We start from the raw sequence: 17,920 nt of genomic DNA, 5'->3' as shown, positions 1-17,920 counted from the left end.
TTTTTACCACTTCTGTGTATTTATAAAGTTGTTCACAATAAAGATTATCATTTTATGTTGCTTGAGTTCTGTATTTACCATTCACCATGCGCTACTACAAAATAACACATCCTAACATAATCCTATGAAATCTGTAGATTATGGAATAAAAATATTAAATGAGCTTTATTTGTTACAAATATCCTAAGACAAATGTTACAGGTTAAATTCCAGGCAAATAATTCAGATCCTTTTTCTGTCCAATCAGAATGGAGCTCTTGAATAAGACACGCCCCCAGATCTCTCTGCAATTATTAATGATTAAAGTGCTGTAGATGCTTTGAATTAGAAAGAAATATCTGCTAAATTATGACACCCTGTTTTAGTTTAAAAAAAATTTTTTCTAAATAAATACATTAATCTTTTTCCAAGTCTTCCAGATTATTTAAAACTTTCAAACCGATGGGGTCTGGGTATCACCCCTGGAGTTGCGAGTTTGAATCCAGGGTGTGCTGAGTGACTCCAGCCAGGTCTCCTAAGCAACCAAATAGGCCCGGTTGCTAGGGAGGGTAGAGTCACATGGGGTAACCTCCTCGTGGTCGTGATTAGTGGTTCTTGCTCTCAATGGGGCGTGTGGTAAGTTGTGCGTGGATCGTGGAGAGTAGCATGAGCCTCCACATGCTGTGAGTCTCCGCGGTGTCATGCACAACGAGTCACGTGATAAAATGCACGGATTGACGGTCTCAGAAGCGGAGGCAACTGAGACTTGTCCTCCACCACCCGGATTGAGGTGAGTAACCACGCCACCACGAGGACCTACTAAGTAGTGGGAATTGGGCGCTCCAAATTGGGAGAAAAGGGGATAAAATGTATTTAAAAAATAAAAAAAACTTTCAAACCGAGGTCAGATTAAATAAGATTTCTGATTTCAGCCTGAATGTCTAAATGATTCTGCTGCATGTGAACAACACCACAGTTCATGAACAAACGGTATCAGTGATCAGTCCATTTACTGTAAGTCTTTCATATCTGTGAATAAAGAATTGTTTCTAGAGAAAAGCAGGAATTATAAGACATCATTCTAGATATTTCAAGCACTTCCACAGAACTTTCTGCGAGAAGAACTTTAGTTAGTGTTTGTCGTTGTCAAATAACGTGCTGTGGGATTTCCTGCATATACATTCTGTAGAAGTGTTTGCTTTTGCTTTGTCTGTTTTCTGTGGAAGCAGAAACGAGCAGCTGTTAAAGGAGCGAAACGCTTTCAGTCTTCGTGTCAATAATGAGTGATAGAAACGTTACAGTCGCTCTTGTGATCAGAGCTGTAGTTTCTGTGTTCATACTGTGAGATCTGGTGATATGATGATCACAGTGAGGGATTCTGGGTAACTGCACACTGACAGAAGCGCTCGAGGGGCTGTTCAACACACTATAATATAGAAACATCCCTGGGGCATTACACAGGGCATTCCGGGTTCAATCCAAGTTAAGCTCAATTGGCAGCATTTGTGGCATAATGTTGATTACCACAAAAATTACTTTTGACTCGTCCCTCCTTTTCTATAAAAAAAAGCAAAGATGGGGGGTCTGGGTATCTCAGCGAGTATTGATGCTGACTATCACCCCTGGAGTCGCGTGTTCGAATCCAGGGCGTGCTGAGTGACTCCAGCCAGGTCTCCTAAGCAACCAAATTGGCCCGGTTGCTAGGGAGGGTAGAGTCACATGGGATAACCTCCTCGTGGTTGTGATTAGTGGTTCTCGCTCTCAATGGGGCGTGTGGTAAGTTGTGTGTGGATCGTGGAGAGTAGCATGAGCCTCCACATGCTGTGAGTCTCCGCGGTGTCATGCACAACGAGTCACGTGATAAGATGCACGGATTGACGGTCTCAGAAGTGGAGGCACCCGGATTGAAGTGAGTAACCACGCCACCATGAGGACCTACTAAGTAGTGGGAATTGGGCATTCCAAATTGGGGAGAAAAGGGGATAAAAAAAATTTATAAAAAAAAAAAAAAGCAAAGATGATGTCTGTCAAAACTTCATAAATGAAAGCAAATAAAACCTGTTATGATACACTCACAACTACAATATTTTGTACATATAATGTTTAAAAGATCTATTATTGATTCATTAATAAGATTGCTCAGCCTCATATAAATCATGCTCCCAGGACAAGAAAACATGTAAGTGGTCACAAATGTAATCGGTGAGAAAATACAGAGACCCATTTTTGAATAGGGGACTAATTGACTCCCATTAAAAAATTGCATATTTCAAAGTATTATAACAATAAATCAAACAAGTACAAGTAAATATAAATATAGCTGCAAGCGGAAATTATCGTGGTCCAAGCACATTTGGAAAGATGACTAAAATAATTACATTCGACAGAATAGATTCCATAGATGTGAACAGAACCAGGAGCAGACTGGCCATAGGGAGAATTGGGACTTTTCCCGGTGTGCCAGCTGTGAAACGGGGCCGAATGGGCCGCGATAAGCTGAAACGGTCTGCCACGTTATGCCGAATGGGTCGCGACTGGCTGAAGAGGGCCGCAAACTGGAGCCGCGATATGCCAAAGGGGGGCGCGATATGCAGAAAAGGGCAGCAACAATGTACATGATGTTTTCTAAATATCGTGTGAATCAGACAAACGGCCCAGGATGAGTTAAAAAAGTACCACTTAGACATAATTCAAAATGGCCAATGGGTAATTTGACTTACCGGGGTAAAATTGGTATCCATGCACTCGGCATGTCCTAAGGAGTCCAAAGAAGCCAGTCTGATGATTTTATGCCAAATTTCTTACAATTTCGAAGCAAAAAAATAATAATAAAATAAAATAAATTCTTGACCAGTAGGTGGCATTGTACCAAAAATGCTGAGTGTCCCTTAAGAGATGATGCTTATAAAGTATTTTTGTTTCACTATCTCAAAGCGTGCAAAGAAACAGACTCACACAATGTTTGGCGTGCTTGCGGTCAGATTTGTTGATTAGTTACACGTGAACTGTTTTATGTGGCAGATTTGTTTTCATGCGGAAATTAAAATCCATACAACCTTTTGATTCAGAGGCACTAAAGGCTTCATAGAAAAACATTTTATTCTAGCCCCTATGGTTCCAGAGTTATTAGCGAAAACTTGAATTAGCTTATTATAGTGCCACCTTGTGGCCAATTCTCACAAAATTTGGTATACAGCCTAATTTTGCCAACCTGTAAGTGGAAGACAAATTTCTTAATGATCAGCCATTCATAACACAGGTTATTAGCTGCTAAAAGAAAATTGGCCCCGGGGCCCTTGCTAGACATAATCTGCTCCTGCACATCATCAGTGGGTGTGACGTAGAACTCCACCTACCTTGAGGCCAACAGCTGATTCTATCATTCAACATGAACACACCGGCATGTAGAGTTATAAGAGAGCTTGTGCAAAGTTACCTACACCTGTACGATCGTTAACATAGAGACATTTTACAAGAACGTGTCATGCAATGTTTTTTGTTTAATTGGTCTACAAAAGGAATCAAATCTACTCAAATACTCTCAATACCTTCGCCAGCTGAGGAAGTTCAACCTGCCACTGGAGCTGCTGGCACAGTTCTACTGTAAGTGGAGATCATTGTGGACTTTAGGAGGAACCCCCCAACACTGACCCCCCTCACCATTCTAAACAGCACTGTGGCAGCAGTGGAGTCATTCAGGTTCCTGGGCACTACCATCTCACAGGACCTTAAGTGGGAGACCCACATTGACTCCATTGTGAAAAAGGCCCAGCAGAGGTTGTACTTCCTTCACCAGCTGAGGAAATTCAACCTGCCGCAGGCGCTGCTGATACAGTTCTACTCAGCGGTCATTGAGTCTGTCCTCTGCACTTCTATAACTGTCTGGTTTGGTTCAGCTACGAAATCAGACATCAGAAGACTACAAAGGACAGTTCGGACTGCTGAGAGGATTATTGGTTGCCCTTTGCCCCCCCCCACCCTTCAAGAACTAGACACTTCCAGAGTGAGGAAAAAGGCTGGAAAAATCCCTCTGGACCCCACTCACCCTGCCCACTACCTTTTTGAACTGTTGCCTTCTGGCCGACGCTTCAGAGCTCTGAGCACCAGAACCGTCAGGCACAGGAACAGTTTTTTCCCCTCAGGCTATCCATCTCATGAACAGTTCAATTGCCCCACTGAGCAATAACTATGTGCAATACACAGTTTAGTCTTTTTTTATATTTATCCAACACAACCAACCTCTTCTGCCATTACATTCCTCTGGAAACATTTGCACTGTACAGAACAGATTTGTATTTGCACTACCCATGTGTATGTATGTATGTATGTATGTATGTATGTGTGTGTATGTATGTATGTATGTGTGTATGTGTCTGTACGTATGTGTATAATTATTTTTATTTTTTATTAGTATCTATGTCTTGCTGCTGTTTTTGTATTGTTGGACACTGGAAGCTCCTGTCACCAAGACAAATTCCTTGGATAAGCATACTTAGCAATAAAGCTCATTCTGATTCTGAACCGGCGTCTCCGGCATGGGAGGCGGGTGCGCTAACAAGGAGGCTAAAGGCTATATCCTCTAGCGTCAGTCGCTAGTGCACCTCTTGAGGTCAGGAGAGTGAGATTTATACACATTGCACAGCTATCTATCAGCTGGCTACCATTACACATATGTAAATTCACATATTTAATTCAATAACTGTACATACCCCTACCTTGCACATACATTACCACTTGCACATGTACATACGACATTCTGTTATACGTGCTATTATTTGTGTCTGTTTATACTCTTGTTTTATATTCTGTCTCACTGTAATGTTCTGTGTGCACTTGTTTCTCCTATCACCAAAAAAAATCATTGTGTACGTGAGCACACTTGGCAATAAAGCTGATTCTGATTCAAGTACCCGTTCACTCTTGTGCCATCTGCAGCGAAAGCCATTCACACATCTGCCCAAAGTAAGATATGTCTCTCTTATCATCATTCTTTTGTCTGTTTTTCTCATGAACACTCTTTTATACAACCTCTTTGCAGTAGTATCATCATAAATTACAATTTCAGAGCGTAATCGGCATATATTATGGCCACGTATAGCAAGTTGGCGCATTATCATCATCAATTCAGAATGTAAACATAACAAATAAAATATTTGTGGCTGCATTTATATTACTTAAAATAATCATTGAGTGGTTAAAACAGCTTCTACTGATCTCATGTGAATTCTAATCATAGAATGAGGCATGAAGTCATTGATAACACATTTTACTGTCACATTAGTTTATGTTTTACATGTCGTCTTGAGCGTCCTCGTATTTAAATGCACCTCTAAACGGGTGTCTGAATGTTCACAAACAGTATGTTGTTGCTCAGCTGATTCGAACTTCTTTTTACCCCTGAAAGAAGAACTACTACTGAAGTATATCAGGGCAGATAACCTACAATCTTGATGTTGATTAAAGGACAATTCATGATTACATTTCAATTTAACTTCTCAAATGTTGGCATGTGTGTGTGTGTGATAAAGGACGCATTCTTATCGCACAGATTCCATGTAAGTCAGCTGTGTTTGTCTGAATTCCTCAGTGATACAGAAACATGATAAAAGTGTAAATATATGAGCAGCACCTGTAAAGCACACACGCCATAGTCAGAGATTTTCTCTGTAAAAGAAAATTAATCCAAAACTACATTTCATCATCATCAAATAACACATCCAGGTGCATCTCAATAAATTAGAATGTCGTGGAAAAGTTCATTTATTTCAGTAATTCAACTCAAATTGTGAAACTCGTGTATTCAATAAATTCAATGCACACAGACTGAAGTAGTTTAAGTCTTTGGTTCTTTTAATTGTGATGATTTTGGCTCACATTTAACAAAAACCCACCAATTCACTATCTCAAAAAATTAGAATACATCATAAGACCAATAAAAAAAAACATTTTTAGTGAATTGTTGGCCTTCTGGAAAGTATGTTCATTTACTGTATATGTACTCAATACTTGGTAGGGGCTCCTTTTGCTTTAATTACTGCCTCAATTCGGCGTGGCATGGAGGTGATCAGTTTGTGGCACTGCTGAGGTGGTATGGAAGCCCAGGTTTCTTTGACAGTGGCCTTCAGCTCATCTGCATTTTTTGGTCTCTTGTTTCTCATTTTCCTCTTGACAATACTCCATAAATTCTCTATGGGGTTCAGGTCTGGTGAGTTTGCTGGCCAGTCAAGCACACCAACACCATGGTCATTTAACCAACTTTTGGTGCTTTTGGCAGTGTGGGCAGGTGCCAAATCCTGCAGGAAAATGAAATCAGCATCTTTAAAAAGCTGGTCAGCAGAAGGAAGCATGAAGTGCTCCAAAATGTCTTGGTAAACGAGTGCAGTGACTTTGGTTTTCAAAAAACACAATGGACCAACACCAGCAGATGACATTGCACCCCAAATCATCACAGACTGTGGAAACTTAACACTGGACTTCAAGCAACTTGGGCTATGAGCTTCTCCACCCTTCCTCCAGACTCTAGGACCTTGGTTTCCAAATGAAATACAAACCTTGCTCTCATCTGAAAAGAGGACTTTGGACCACTGGGCAACAGTCCAGTTCTTCTTCTCCTTAGCCCAGGTAAGACGCCTCTGACGTTGTCTGTGGTTCAGGAGTGGCTTAACAAGAGGAATACGACAGCTGTAGCCAAATTCCTTGACACGTCTGTGTGTGGTGGCTCTTGATGCCTTGACCCCAGCCTCAGTCCATTCCTTGAGAAGTTCACCCAAATTCTTGAATCGATTTTGCTGGACAATCATAAGGCTGCGGTTCTCTCAGTTGGTTGTGCATCTTTTTCTTCAACACTTTTTCCTTCCACTCAACTTTCTGTTAACATGCTTGGATACAGCACTCTGTGAACAGCCAGCTTCTTTGGCAATGAATGTTTGTGGCTTACCCTCCTTGTGAAGGGTGTCAATGATTGTCTTCTGGACAACTGTCAGATCAGCAGTCTTCCCCATGATTGTGTAGCCTAGTGAACCAAACTGAGAGACCATTTTGAAGGCTCAGGAAACCTTTGCAGGTGTTTTGAGTTGATTAGCTGATTGGCATGTCACCATATTCTAATTTTTTGAGATAGTGAATTGGTGGGTTTTTGTTAAATGTGAGCCAAAATCATCACAATTAAAAGTACCAAAGACTTAAACTACTTCAGTCTGTGTGCATTGAATTTATTTAATACACGAGTTTCACAATTTGAGTTGAATTACTGAAATAAATGAACTTTTCCACGACATTCTAATTTATTGAGATGCACCTGTATTTTCAGCTGCAGTTCTGCATTATGCTGTAAATCTGTCAATATTTTATAACTTTAAAGAGGATGGTTACAATATCTAAATATGACTAAAGATTATTCCAAGACAATCAAATAATTTCTTCCATTTAGTGTCTCTTTTTGGGACGAATCTTCTCTTGTTAATCCATCACAAACACAAACACTGATAAACTTTGGAAATATTACACAAACACACAACTCAAATGAAATCTGTTTGATATATTTATATATATATGCATGTATAAAATTAGACAGATACAGTTGTTTTCATATACAAAATGCTGATAAATCAAGAAGAAAATGACAGGATGTGTTTGAGTTAGTTCATGAGTATTAAAGGCACTCTCGGCCAGAGTTCCAGTTCATAAGTGAAACACACACACACACACAACACATGCACACACTTACACACAGACATATACACACACACACAACACATGCACACACTTACACACAGACATACACACACACACACAACACATGCACACACTTACACACAGACACATACATACACAACACATGCACACACTTACACACAGACACATACATACACACACACACACAACACATGCACACATTTACACATACACACACACACAACACACTTACACACACTTACACAACACATGCACACACACACACAGACACACATACACACAACACATGCACACACTTACACAGACACCTACAAACACACACACATTTGCACACAGACACATACATACATACACACACACAACACATGCACACATTTACACACAGACACATACACACACACAACACATGCACACACACACACACACAAACACACGCTCACACACGCTCTCACACACACTCACACAAAACACTAAACACACACACTCACACACAATTACACACATACGCACATACACACAAACACACGCTCACACACACGCAGACACACAAAACACACACACACAACAAATGCACACACACACAAACACACGCTCGCACACGCGCTCGCACAAACTCTCACATGCAGACACACAAAACACTACACGCACACAACACATGCACACACTTACACACATATGCACAAAACACAACACGCACACACTTACACACAAAACACTACACACACAATACATGCACACAATTACACACAAAACACTACACACAAACAACACAAGCACACACTTACAAAACGCTACACACACACACTCACACACGCACAGACACACAAAACACTACACACACTTACACACACATATACACAAAACACTACACACACACAACACGCACACACTTACACACAAAACACTACACACACACACAATACATGCACACACTTACACACAAAACACTACACACACACAACACAAGCACACACTTACAAAATGCTACACACACACACACTCACACACGCAGACACACAAAACACTACACACACGCACACACTCATACACACAACACACGCACACACTTACACACAGACACACAAACACAAACACACACCCACACATACACACGCACACATTTACACACATTTACACACAAACACACTTACACACATTCACACAAACACAAACACACACACAAACACACACACACAGTGCTGCAGTTAAAATCAAACAGGCAGAATCTGCAACATGAGTTCAAATAAAACACCGACAGGCACATGGGAATCATGGAATGTTGATATGAATCAATCGCAACAGAGTTCCAATAAGAAAAATAATAATCTATGGAATAAATCTAATAAAAACACAAGCATGATAAAGTACTCCAGCATCAGAAACATACAGGAAAGATCATTCATCACTGATTTTGGTTACGCTCAACATCTCAATAGTGTTCAAATGTGTCAGCACTTTCAACAAAGAAAATAGTGCCAAGTTTAAGTTATGAAAAAACAAAAACGTAAGACATAAAACTGGAATGACAGAATAAAAATGTTTGTGTTTAAGACTATTTTAAAACAAAAGTGGCAGTGACACATCAAATGCAGTTCATACAGTACCCCGAATAAACCGTACATCAACTACTGTAATAAACTGAATATTCAAAGGCATTATGTGTTGTCATGATAATAAGCTAACTAGCCTAACCGTTAAAACATACACACTATTACTAACATCATCATCCAGACACCTGAAACTGTGTTTCAGATTTCAGACTGTAGATTTACCCAACAGTGAGGTAAATGACATGTAAGACATCTCGTGACAATCACACATCATGCTGGATCACGTTCAGTTGTTTATACATCAGTTGCATGCAAACACACACACACACACACACACACACACACAGCATCATCGTCATTTAAGCCCATTAAATGCCACAGTGATTCATAAAGCTGCTGTTTGCCAGAGTGAATCTCAGGAAACTGAACATGTGCACGTCATATTTCACCCCAAAATCAAAAAATATGAAATTATATTTTGCACAAAGCGAATGATGCCCCTTTTATGACAATGAAGCACATTTTCTCTTTAAATTAAATGCAAAAAATTAAATAAAATGCAACAAACACCAATCAGCCACAACATCTTAATTTTTTCACAAACAAACAGGCTCATTTACTTTTTGCAAAATGTAATGCAAAATATAGTAATGTGAATTTGGAGATGGAATGTGTTTAATTGTCATTTACAATTTTTTCCATTCGATTTCTCTGTTATTCTTACACAAAATGTATTTTCTTTTGATTTCAGAGTGAAATGTGATGCGATTCCATCACTGTCTCTATGTGTGTGACATCATCATCATCATCAGTGTCAGTAATTTGTGTTAAACACTAGCTAGCAACTCACATATGGCATTTACAATAAAACACATACGAACACTGAACGACATCACAGGAAGCAACTCGTGCTGTGCAGTAAAATATTTAATAAATCATTCAGTCCAGTACTAACCCACTCGCAAACTAATCAACATTTCATAAAGTCTTTTGTGATCTGAATGGACGTCCTAGTGATGCACATGCAAAGCTCATTAACATAACCCCGCCCCCTGCAGCTCTAGTTCTTACGAATGTCAGCGTACACCACCGGCTCCATCTTGTGGAAAGAGCTGGAGTTCTTGCTTCCGGAATGATCCAGTTGAGCGTATATCACAGGCCCCTGAATCAACCAATCACAACACAGAACACAATCAGAAGTGACCAATCAAACACATTATACAGAAGTGTCACTCTGTTTTCTCTGAATGGAAGTATATAGTCGAGTCAAACCCGTCTGTCACGGCACAGATCAGAGTTTATGAGAGGGTTTTTTTTTTTACATTTTTGATATGAAAGACCCCTAAATATGATGATCCCTTCATTCCCTTCGGGTGGGACCCCCATCCTGAAAGATAAAGTCCGGATTATGATTAAGGTTATGTAACCCTAACATAACTCCAAAGACCCATGCATAATGTGTGAGAAAAATAGTATGTATTTTATAAAGACAACATGTTGTTAAATAAAAATGTGCAAAATACAAAATTAAACAATTGGCTTTTATACTGTCTTTGTACTAATGCAAAAAAGATTCAAATATCATCTGAAAAATATTTCTTATTAACGTGTACTTCTGCCCACTATTAGAGCAATGTTAGAGTTATTTATACAGTGTTTTTCACAATAAATATTATTTCAGAGCAGTTTTACAGTAAATATTGAATAGCAGCCCTCAAAAAGAAACCTGACAGGTGAACACTAAGAATTAATTAAGAAAAATTATTTTCACAAAACTATACACAGATTTGTTTCTATTTCTTCCTGTTAAAAAAAAAAAAAACCAGTTGACCAGTCCTTAGAAAGTAGAATGAAATCATAATGTCAAACTCTGTAAATGTTTTTTTATTTTATCCCCTTTTCTCCCAATTTGGAATGCCCAATTCCCACTACTTAGTAGGTCCTCGTGGTGGCACGGTTACTCACCTCAATCCGGGTGGTGGAGGACAAGTCTCAGTTGCCTCCGCTTCTGAGACCGTCAATCTGCGCATCTTATCACGTGACTCATTGTGCATGACACCGCGGAGACTCACAGCATGTGGAGGCTCATGCTACTCTCCACGATCCACACACAACTCACCACACGCCCCATTGAGAGCGAGAACCACTAATCATGACCACGAGGAGGTTACCCCATGTGACTCTACCCTCCCTAGCAACCGGGCCAATTTGGTTGCTTAGTTGAAACTCTGTAAATGTTAACTATTTTATTTACTTTTTAATTCTATTATTCTTTTCCTCTGATATTCTTTTACAGACTCACTCGCTCTCTCCGGATACTCAATTCTGACTAAATGTGTAGTTACTGTGTTTTGCCTTTGCGGGACAGAATAGATTAAACTCACAGACAGAGTCACTCTGAATCACTCGTCCTAAAACTAAATACAGTTTTTCTCTCCCTCTGTCATCCAAACAAATCGCTCAACTCTTCAGGCCTTTTTATTTTACATTTAGATTTCAGTTTCTTTGCTTAAAAATAAACCAAATTTGTTACAGTATGACTCACAATTATATGTTTTAAACCACAACAGTAGGGCTGCACGTTTATGATGAAAATCATAATTGCATATTATTTCCTTTGATATTGTAATTGCGATTATTAATTGCGATTATCAGAATTTACATTAAAATACTTATTTTATTTGGGGCAGCTGCATGCCATATTCTTTATGTGAGATATGCATCAAAACAAGCTGAGAACTGTGTTCCTCAATTACATTATTAATTTAATTGCATGAAAAATGAAGTGTTATTACTGATAATTTAAACGCTGCATTCATGCACACAACGGCCCAAAAAATATGTTTGTAAATGGAAAATGTTGGTGCAGTGGGAGAACACCGAAATAAATGCTGTAATTGACACTTTTCATGATTATATAATTGCAACAGCTGTAGTTATAATCTCAATTATTTTATCAATTAATTGTGCAGGCCTAACAACAGGCCTATATACAGGGTAAATCAGGGGCACAAATGACGAATGTTCAGATTTGAGTATTGATTCAACAAAAAAAAACTCGTATGAAATCTGACCTGGCTGTTCACACTGAAGGCATGTTACAAAAACTAGATGTGTATCCGATTTATTTCCACATATTATTTTACGATTTTAAAAATGTCAGATTCAATGTGCTTGTGGCTGTTCACAACAGATCTGTGAAAAAATCAGATTTATTCCTTTAAAACACACACACATGAGCATTCTCTCTAACACTAACACACACACACACACTCTTCCTCATCATCACACACACACACACTCTCTCCAGTGCTCAACAATAAAGAGTTTCAGGCCAGATAATGGAGGTGTCACTCACCCCATCAGGCCTGTGCAGCCTTGACATGAAATCTTACATTTGTAGAATGTTTTTATGACATGTAAATATGAACACAACTGCCAGTTTGTCAGAATTGCAAGAATGATTTGTGATCGTTTAAAAAGCATCAGAAAAATGGGCTGAAAATGACAAACTTATCAGTAATTTTCTGCATAGCATTTCATCGATTTCCAGCCAAAGTGTGTTCGTGAATCTACACTTGCATTGGAGATACATTTCACCTGTACAATTAACAGCTATTATTATTATTATGTTATATAACTATTATTATTAGGTTTAAAACCTCATCATTTTTTATAAAGAAAAATGTATGTAAAAAAAAATTGTTCCGGCACAAAATAAATCTGTTGCAGTTTCTGTGGTGGGGCCAGTGAAAACATGTCAGGGCAAGTAAAATATGAAAAGCATCCTTATTGTTGAGCCCCGCTCTCACTCTCTCTCTCTCTCTCTCACTCTCTCTCTCAGTCAGTCAGTAGTACCTGTACAGGTGCGGTAGAGGGACTAGAGCAGCGCGAGTTCTCTGTGCTGGACTCCTTCTTCCCCACCCGAGAGTTCAGTGAGCTGCCACTCTCTACAGAGGTGCAGCTACACACACACACACAGATGCACACAGACACACATGAGATGAGAGGTGACAAAAGCAACATGATACAAATACGCCGCCACGCGACCAACAGCAGCTCTGTCTAAAATCACACAGACATTCATACATATCGATGCTGATGATTGCTGAATATCAGAACACATGAGACACATCATGATGCAGGTGTTATGACAGACACGAGTGAGAGCTGTTAATAATGTTAATGTCACATGTAACACTGCAGACACATAAACAGCTCACTGTAACACTGAGGGTTAAAACACTGCCACACATGACACTAATCAGCCTTTTCTTTTTGTTTTCATCAGTCAGACATGAGTTTAATGAGGGAAACACAATCTAGCCCATACTGCCCGGTTGTAATCTGGTTTAGTGAAAAGTCAGTCAATATTTGAGACACCTGGATTGGTTCAGACATCATGCTCCATGCACACTAGAGTTAACCAGTTAACCAGTCTGACACACATACCCTTCATAGTCATGGCCGGGCTCGTGTCGTCTGATAATCAGATATATGATGACAGATATGATGATTATCCCGAACACAACGCCGATCACGGCGCACACGATGACAGCTGTACTCGTGTGAGGGAGAGACTCTAAACGCACAGGAATAAACATACAGTCATCATGATGATGTCATAAACCAACAGTCTGATCATTTGTGCCGTTAATCACCTTTCATGACGACTCTGACTTTAGTGACAGACGGTTGGCCGGTGATGTCCGGAGGATTCTTCACGTCGCAGATGAACGTCCCGTTGTCTTTAAACTGCATCTGCATGACGCGGATGGACGCATCCTTCTTGTTCATGTCGCCGGCCCACTCCACGCGAGATTTAAACTGAGGAAGGGAGCCTGGGTAAGTCTGCCCACTCGTGTGATAGAAGATCTGTGGAAAAACACAAAGAGAAACACTCGTTCACTGACTGACAAATGAAGTTCGGATAATCATACACAATGACAACACAGTACAACTAGTCTGTGTTCAGTAAGCTGTATATAAAGAGGATTAACAGTGGTTTTGTAGCAAAAATGCAGACGAAAGAAACAAAAATGACCCTAAAATTAAAAATTTGTGGGCAAAGAATTAGTTAATAAATAATAATTCTTAAGTTCTTCTGTATTTTATTAGTAACGTCTATCCAAGTAAACATAATATTGCATGAAACAGAAGATAGAATTATTCAGATCGAGAATAAATGTTAATAAATAGATTAAATGAAAGAATTTGTCATTTTTAATATGATTAGAAAACAGGAGCCCTCGTTCACCGCGAGTTTGAATCCAGGGTGTGCTGAGTGACTCCAGCCAGGTCTCCTAAGCAACCAAATTGGCCCGGTTGCTAGGGAGGGTAGAGTCACATGGGGTAACCACCTCGTGGTCGCTATAATGTGATGGATGTGAGTGTAGCTGTGCGTGGATGCTGCGGAGAATAGCGTGAAGCCTCCACACGCGCTATGTCTCCGCGGTAATGCACTCAACAAGTCACGTGATAAGATGTGCAGATTGACGGTCTCAGACGTGGAGGCAACTGAGATTCGTCCTCCGCCACCCGGATTGAGGCGAGTCACTACACCACCACAAGGACTTAGAGCGCATTGGGAATTGGGCATTCCAAATTGGGGAGAAATAATTTAAAATGAAAAAATAATGCCTCTGAAAATTGCCCATTAATGGATAACTTAATTTATGACACTGCCAGACATTGATCAGAGGTGTTTCTTAGTGATGTAAGATCTTCAAAATAACTAGATTTAATAAATATAATGTTTTACTGCACAAAACTATCATAGTCATCCATTCTGTCAGTCTAGTTAAAGGAATATTCCGGATTTAATACAGGTTAAGCTCAATCGGTAGCTTTTGTGTCATAATGTTGATTATCACAAAAATTAATTTGACTCTTTAATAAAAGCACAAATGTGTGTTCCAGTGAGACACTTACAATGGAAGTCAATGGGGTCAATCTGTAAACATTAAAATACTCACTGTTTCAAAAGTATAGACACAAGACATAAACAATATGTGTGTTAACATGATTTTACTGTGATTAAATCACTTACTAACCACATCTGTGGAAAGATATAGACAATTTTACAACTTGATGATGTAATGTCAACAAACCCTAAAACGATTTAATCAACTTTACAGCTGAAATAATACATGAGTTTTAACAACAGAATTAATGTAAGTGCTTTTATAAAATTATAAGCTTCACATTTCTGACTTTAAACCCTCCAAAAATTGACCCCATTGACTTCCATTGTAAGTGTCTCACTGGAACACACATTTGTGCTTTTTTTAAAGAAAAGGAGGAACGAGTTGAAATAAATTTTTGTGGTAATCAACATTATGTCACAAATGCTGTCCATTGAGCTTCACTTGTATTGAACCCGGAACATTCCTTTAAACTGGTAGAACGCTAAAACACTGCATGCAAGAAAAATCTGAGAAGTTGCATCTGTAAATTCATCCCCTTTAAAGCACCGCTGCTAAATTAGAAGAAAAATCAACTTCAACTAGTTGACCTCACCAATCAATAATCAATCAGTCGTTGCCGTTCCACTAGTTGACTTTCCTGACTTATCCCACTTGTTCAGATTTAATGTTGGCGTGTAAATTTATCAAAATCTGTTACGACAGAAGTACACAACAGCTGCAGAAATTATAAGCCAATTGCAGTTCTAGTGTCAGATAATAACACACACTGTACTGTGATGAAAATTACATTTACATTGTACTATAACTATTTAAATTACTCAGAGTCTACAAACATTTGCAAATTAAGATCTCGTTTGAATTATGTGCACAACACATGCAAATAAACACAGATGTGATAAACAGTTAATAAATATCAGACTGGGCTCGTACTGTGGTGGAGGTTCCTGTGTCACCCTCCGGAAGGAATGACCACGAAACTGAAGTGGAACTGCTGACCACCTCTTTAGATTTAAAACTACACGCCAGAGTCGCTGATGTCCCGTTTTCAACAAACACCTCGGCTGGAGAGTAAACGTCAATTGCTGCAGCCGGAAACAAACCTGAAACAATGTTCAACATGACATCAATAAACTATTCTCATCAACTAATCTATAACATTAACATTAACCAACTGTATCCAACTATCAAATAACCATCTATACATGATCAATTGTACAGAAATAAATACCAGCTACTTGACCACTAAAAGCACATTCAATAAAAGCACTGATAATGTTTAACAGCATTGTAAAAATCAGGAAGTATCTACTCTAATATAAACTACATAGATATGATGATAAACCTGCTCATTTCATCTTCATATAGATTAAACCGTTTAAATGACAGTCAGGATTACTTTACTGTAAAAGTACAGTGATGGTATCAGAGGGTGATAGCATGTGTGGTACTGAATGATCATCGTATCCATGCATCCTGTTCTTCACATGGTGTTCCAAAGTACTTTAAAGAATACCATGACGCTGAAGTACTTTCAAGAATACCATGGCGTTCCAAAGTACTTTAAAGAATACCATGGCATTCCAAAGTACTTTAAAGAATACCATGGCAAAGAATACCATGGCAAAGAATACCATGGCATTCCAAAGTACTTTAAAGAATACCATGACGTTCCAAAGTACTTTAAAGAATACCATGACGTTCCAAAGTACTTTAAAGAATACCATGGCAAAGAATACCATGGAGTTCCAAAGTACTTTCAAGAATACCATGGCATTCCAAAGTACTTTAAAGAATATCATGATACTCCAATAGGACACGCCCAAAACAAACATGATATTACCATCTTATTTTTGTTTGTTTGTTTGTTTCTACAGACAGACGTAAAATGCCGATTTAAATAAGGATATTTAAAATGTGTTGATTATGCATTTACTTAATTTGTACATTAAATTAAATGTAATAAATACTTAAAAATGGTTTTAATTGTTTTCTAAATGAATCGTCATTGTCTTAACGGTTTTTGAAAGGAAACCGAAGCTAATAATTCATGTTTGATTAAATTAAACAGAAACATTAACTAGTTACAGAAGTATACGCTTATAATGAATGTATATTGCATAAATCGATATAAATGTTTTAATGAGTGAATCTGATGTAATATTGGAGGCTAATGTGCTAACAGAACAATACGAGCTAAACTTCCTAAAATGAGAAACACACAAAACACTTTTATTTAAATTATCTGATTTAGAAAAAAATATGAACACGAATATTGATATATTTATACCTAAGCTCGAATTGTTTTGTTAAGAAAGTATAAAATTGTAGATATATTTATAATGTGAACTGAAGTTAGCAGGTTAGCATGTCGCTCAGCTCACAGATGCGATAAAAAAAAAACTCTTTATAAAAATAAAATGTAAACTCACCAGCGATAAAAAACGCCACAAATACACACAATAAAGCATGATTGTGTGTGATAATGCGAACTCTTATTTCCATTCTTTAGATTTCATTAATATCGGCCGAGTGTTGAAACCTCAGTGTTTGTTTACAACATGAGTCTGAGTCTCCCGCTGATCCCAGATCAGGCTCATACATACACTCACAGCAGACTCGACAGTACTGCTCACACTCTGCTGATCTCAGATCAATTCTAATGTTAACTGATCTCAGATCAGACTCCCACATACACTCACAGCAGACTCGACAGTACTGATCACACTCTACTGATCTCAGTTCAGTTCTAATGCTAACTGATCTCAGATC

The 17,920-nt window shown here is 38.6% G+C and overlaps 2 protein-coding genes across 9 annotated transcripts in view; both read right to left on the bottom strand.

The window, feature by feature from the left end:
• The window catches only part of LOC127433095 (ATP-sensitive inward rectifier potassium channel 15-like), a 344,355-nt gene that overhangs the window by 191,502 nt on the left and 134,933 nt on the right, over window positions 1-17,920 (bottom strand). The window lies entirely within an intron of this gene.
• On the bottom strand, window positions 7,507-17,722 carry LOC127433104 (myelin protein zero-like protein 1). Its single transcript, XM_051684770.1, has 6 exons — window positions 17,581-17,722; window positions 16,082-16,251; window positions 13,886-14,099; window positions 13,677-13,806; window positions 13,083-13,188; window positions 7,507-10,386 (listed from the first exon to the last, which is right to left on the bottom strand). The coding sequence occupies exons 1-6, from the start codon at window positions 17,651-17,653 to the stop codon at window positions 10,285-10,287; spliced, it is 795 nt and encodes a 264-aa protein (XP_051540730.1). The 5' UTR covers window positions 17,654-17,722; the 3' UTR covers window positions 7,507-10,284.

Source organism: Myxocyprinus asiaticus, chromosome 42 (genome assembly GCF_019703515.2).
Source record: "Myxocyprinus asiaticus isolate MX2 ecotype Aquarium Trade chromosome 42, UBuf_Myxa_2, whole genome shotgun sequence".
NCBI classification, from domain to species: Eukaryota; Metazoa; Chordata; class Actinopteri; order Cypriniformes; family Catostomidae; genus Myxocyprinus; species Myxocyprinus asiaticus.
Note: the sequence above shows the minus strand (reverse complement) of the source record. Positions and strands in the feature narration are given on the sequence as shown.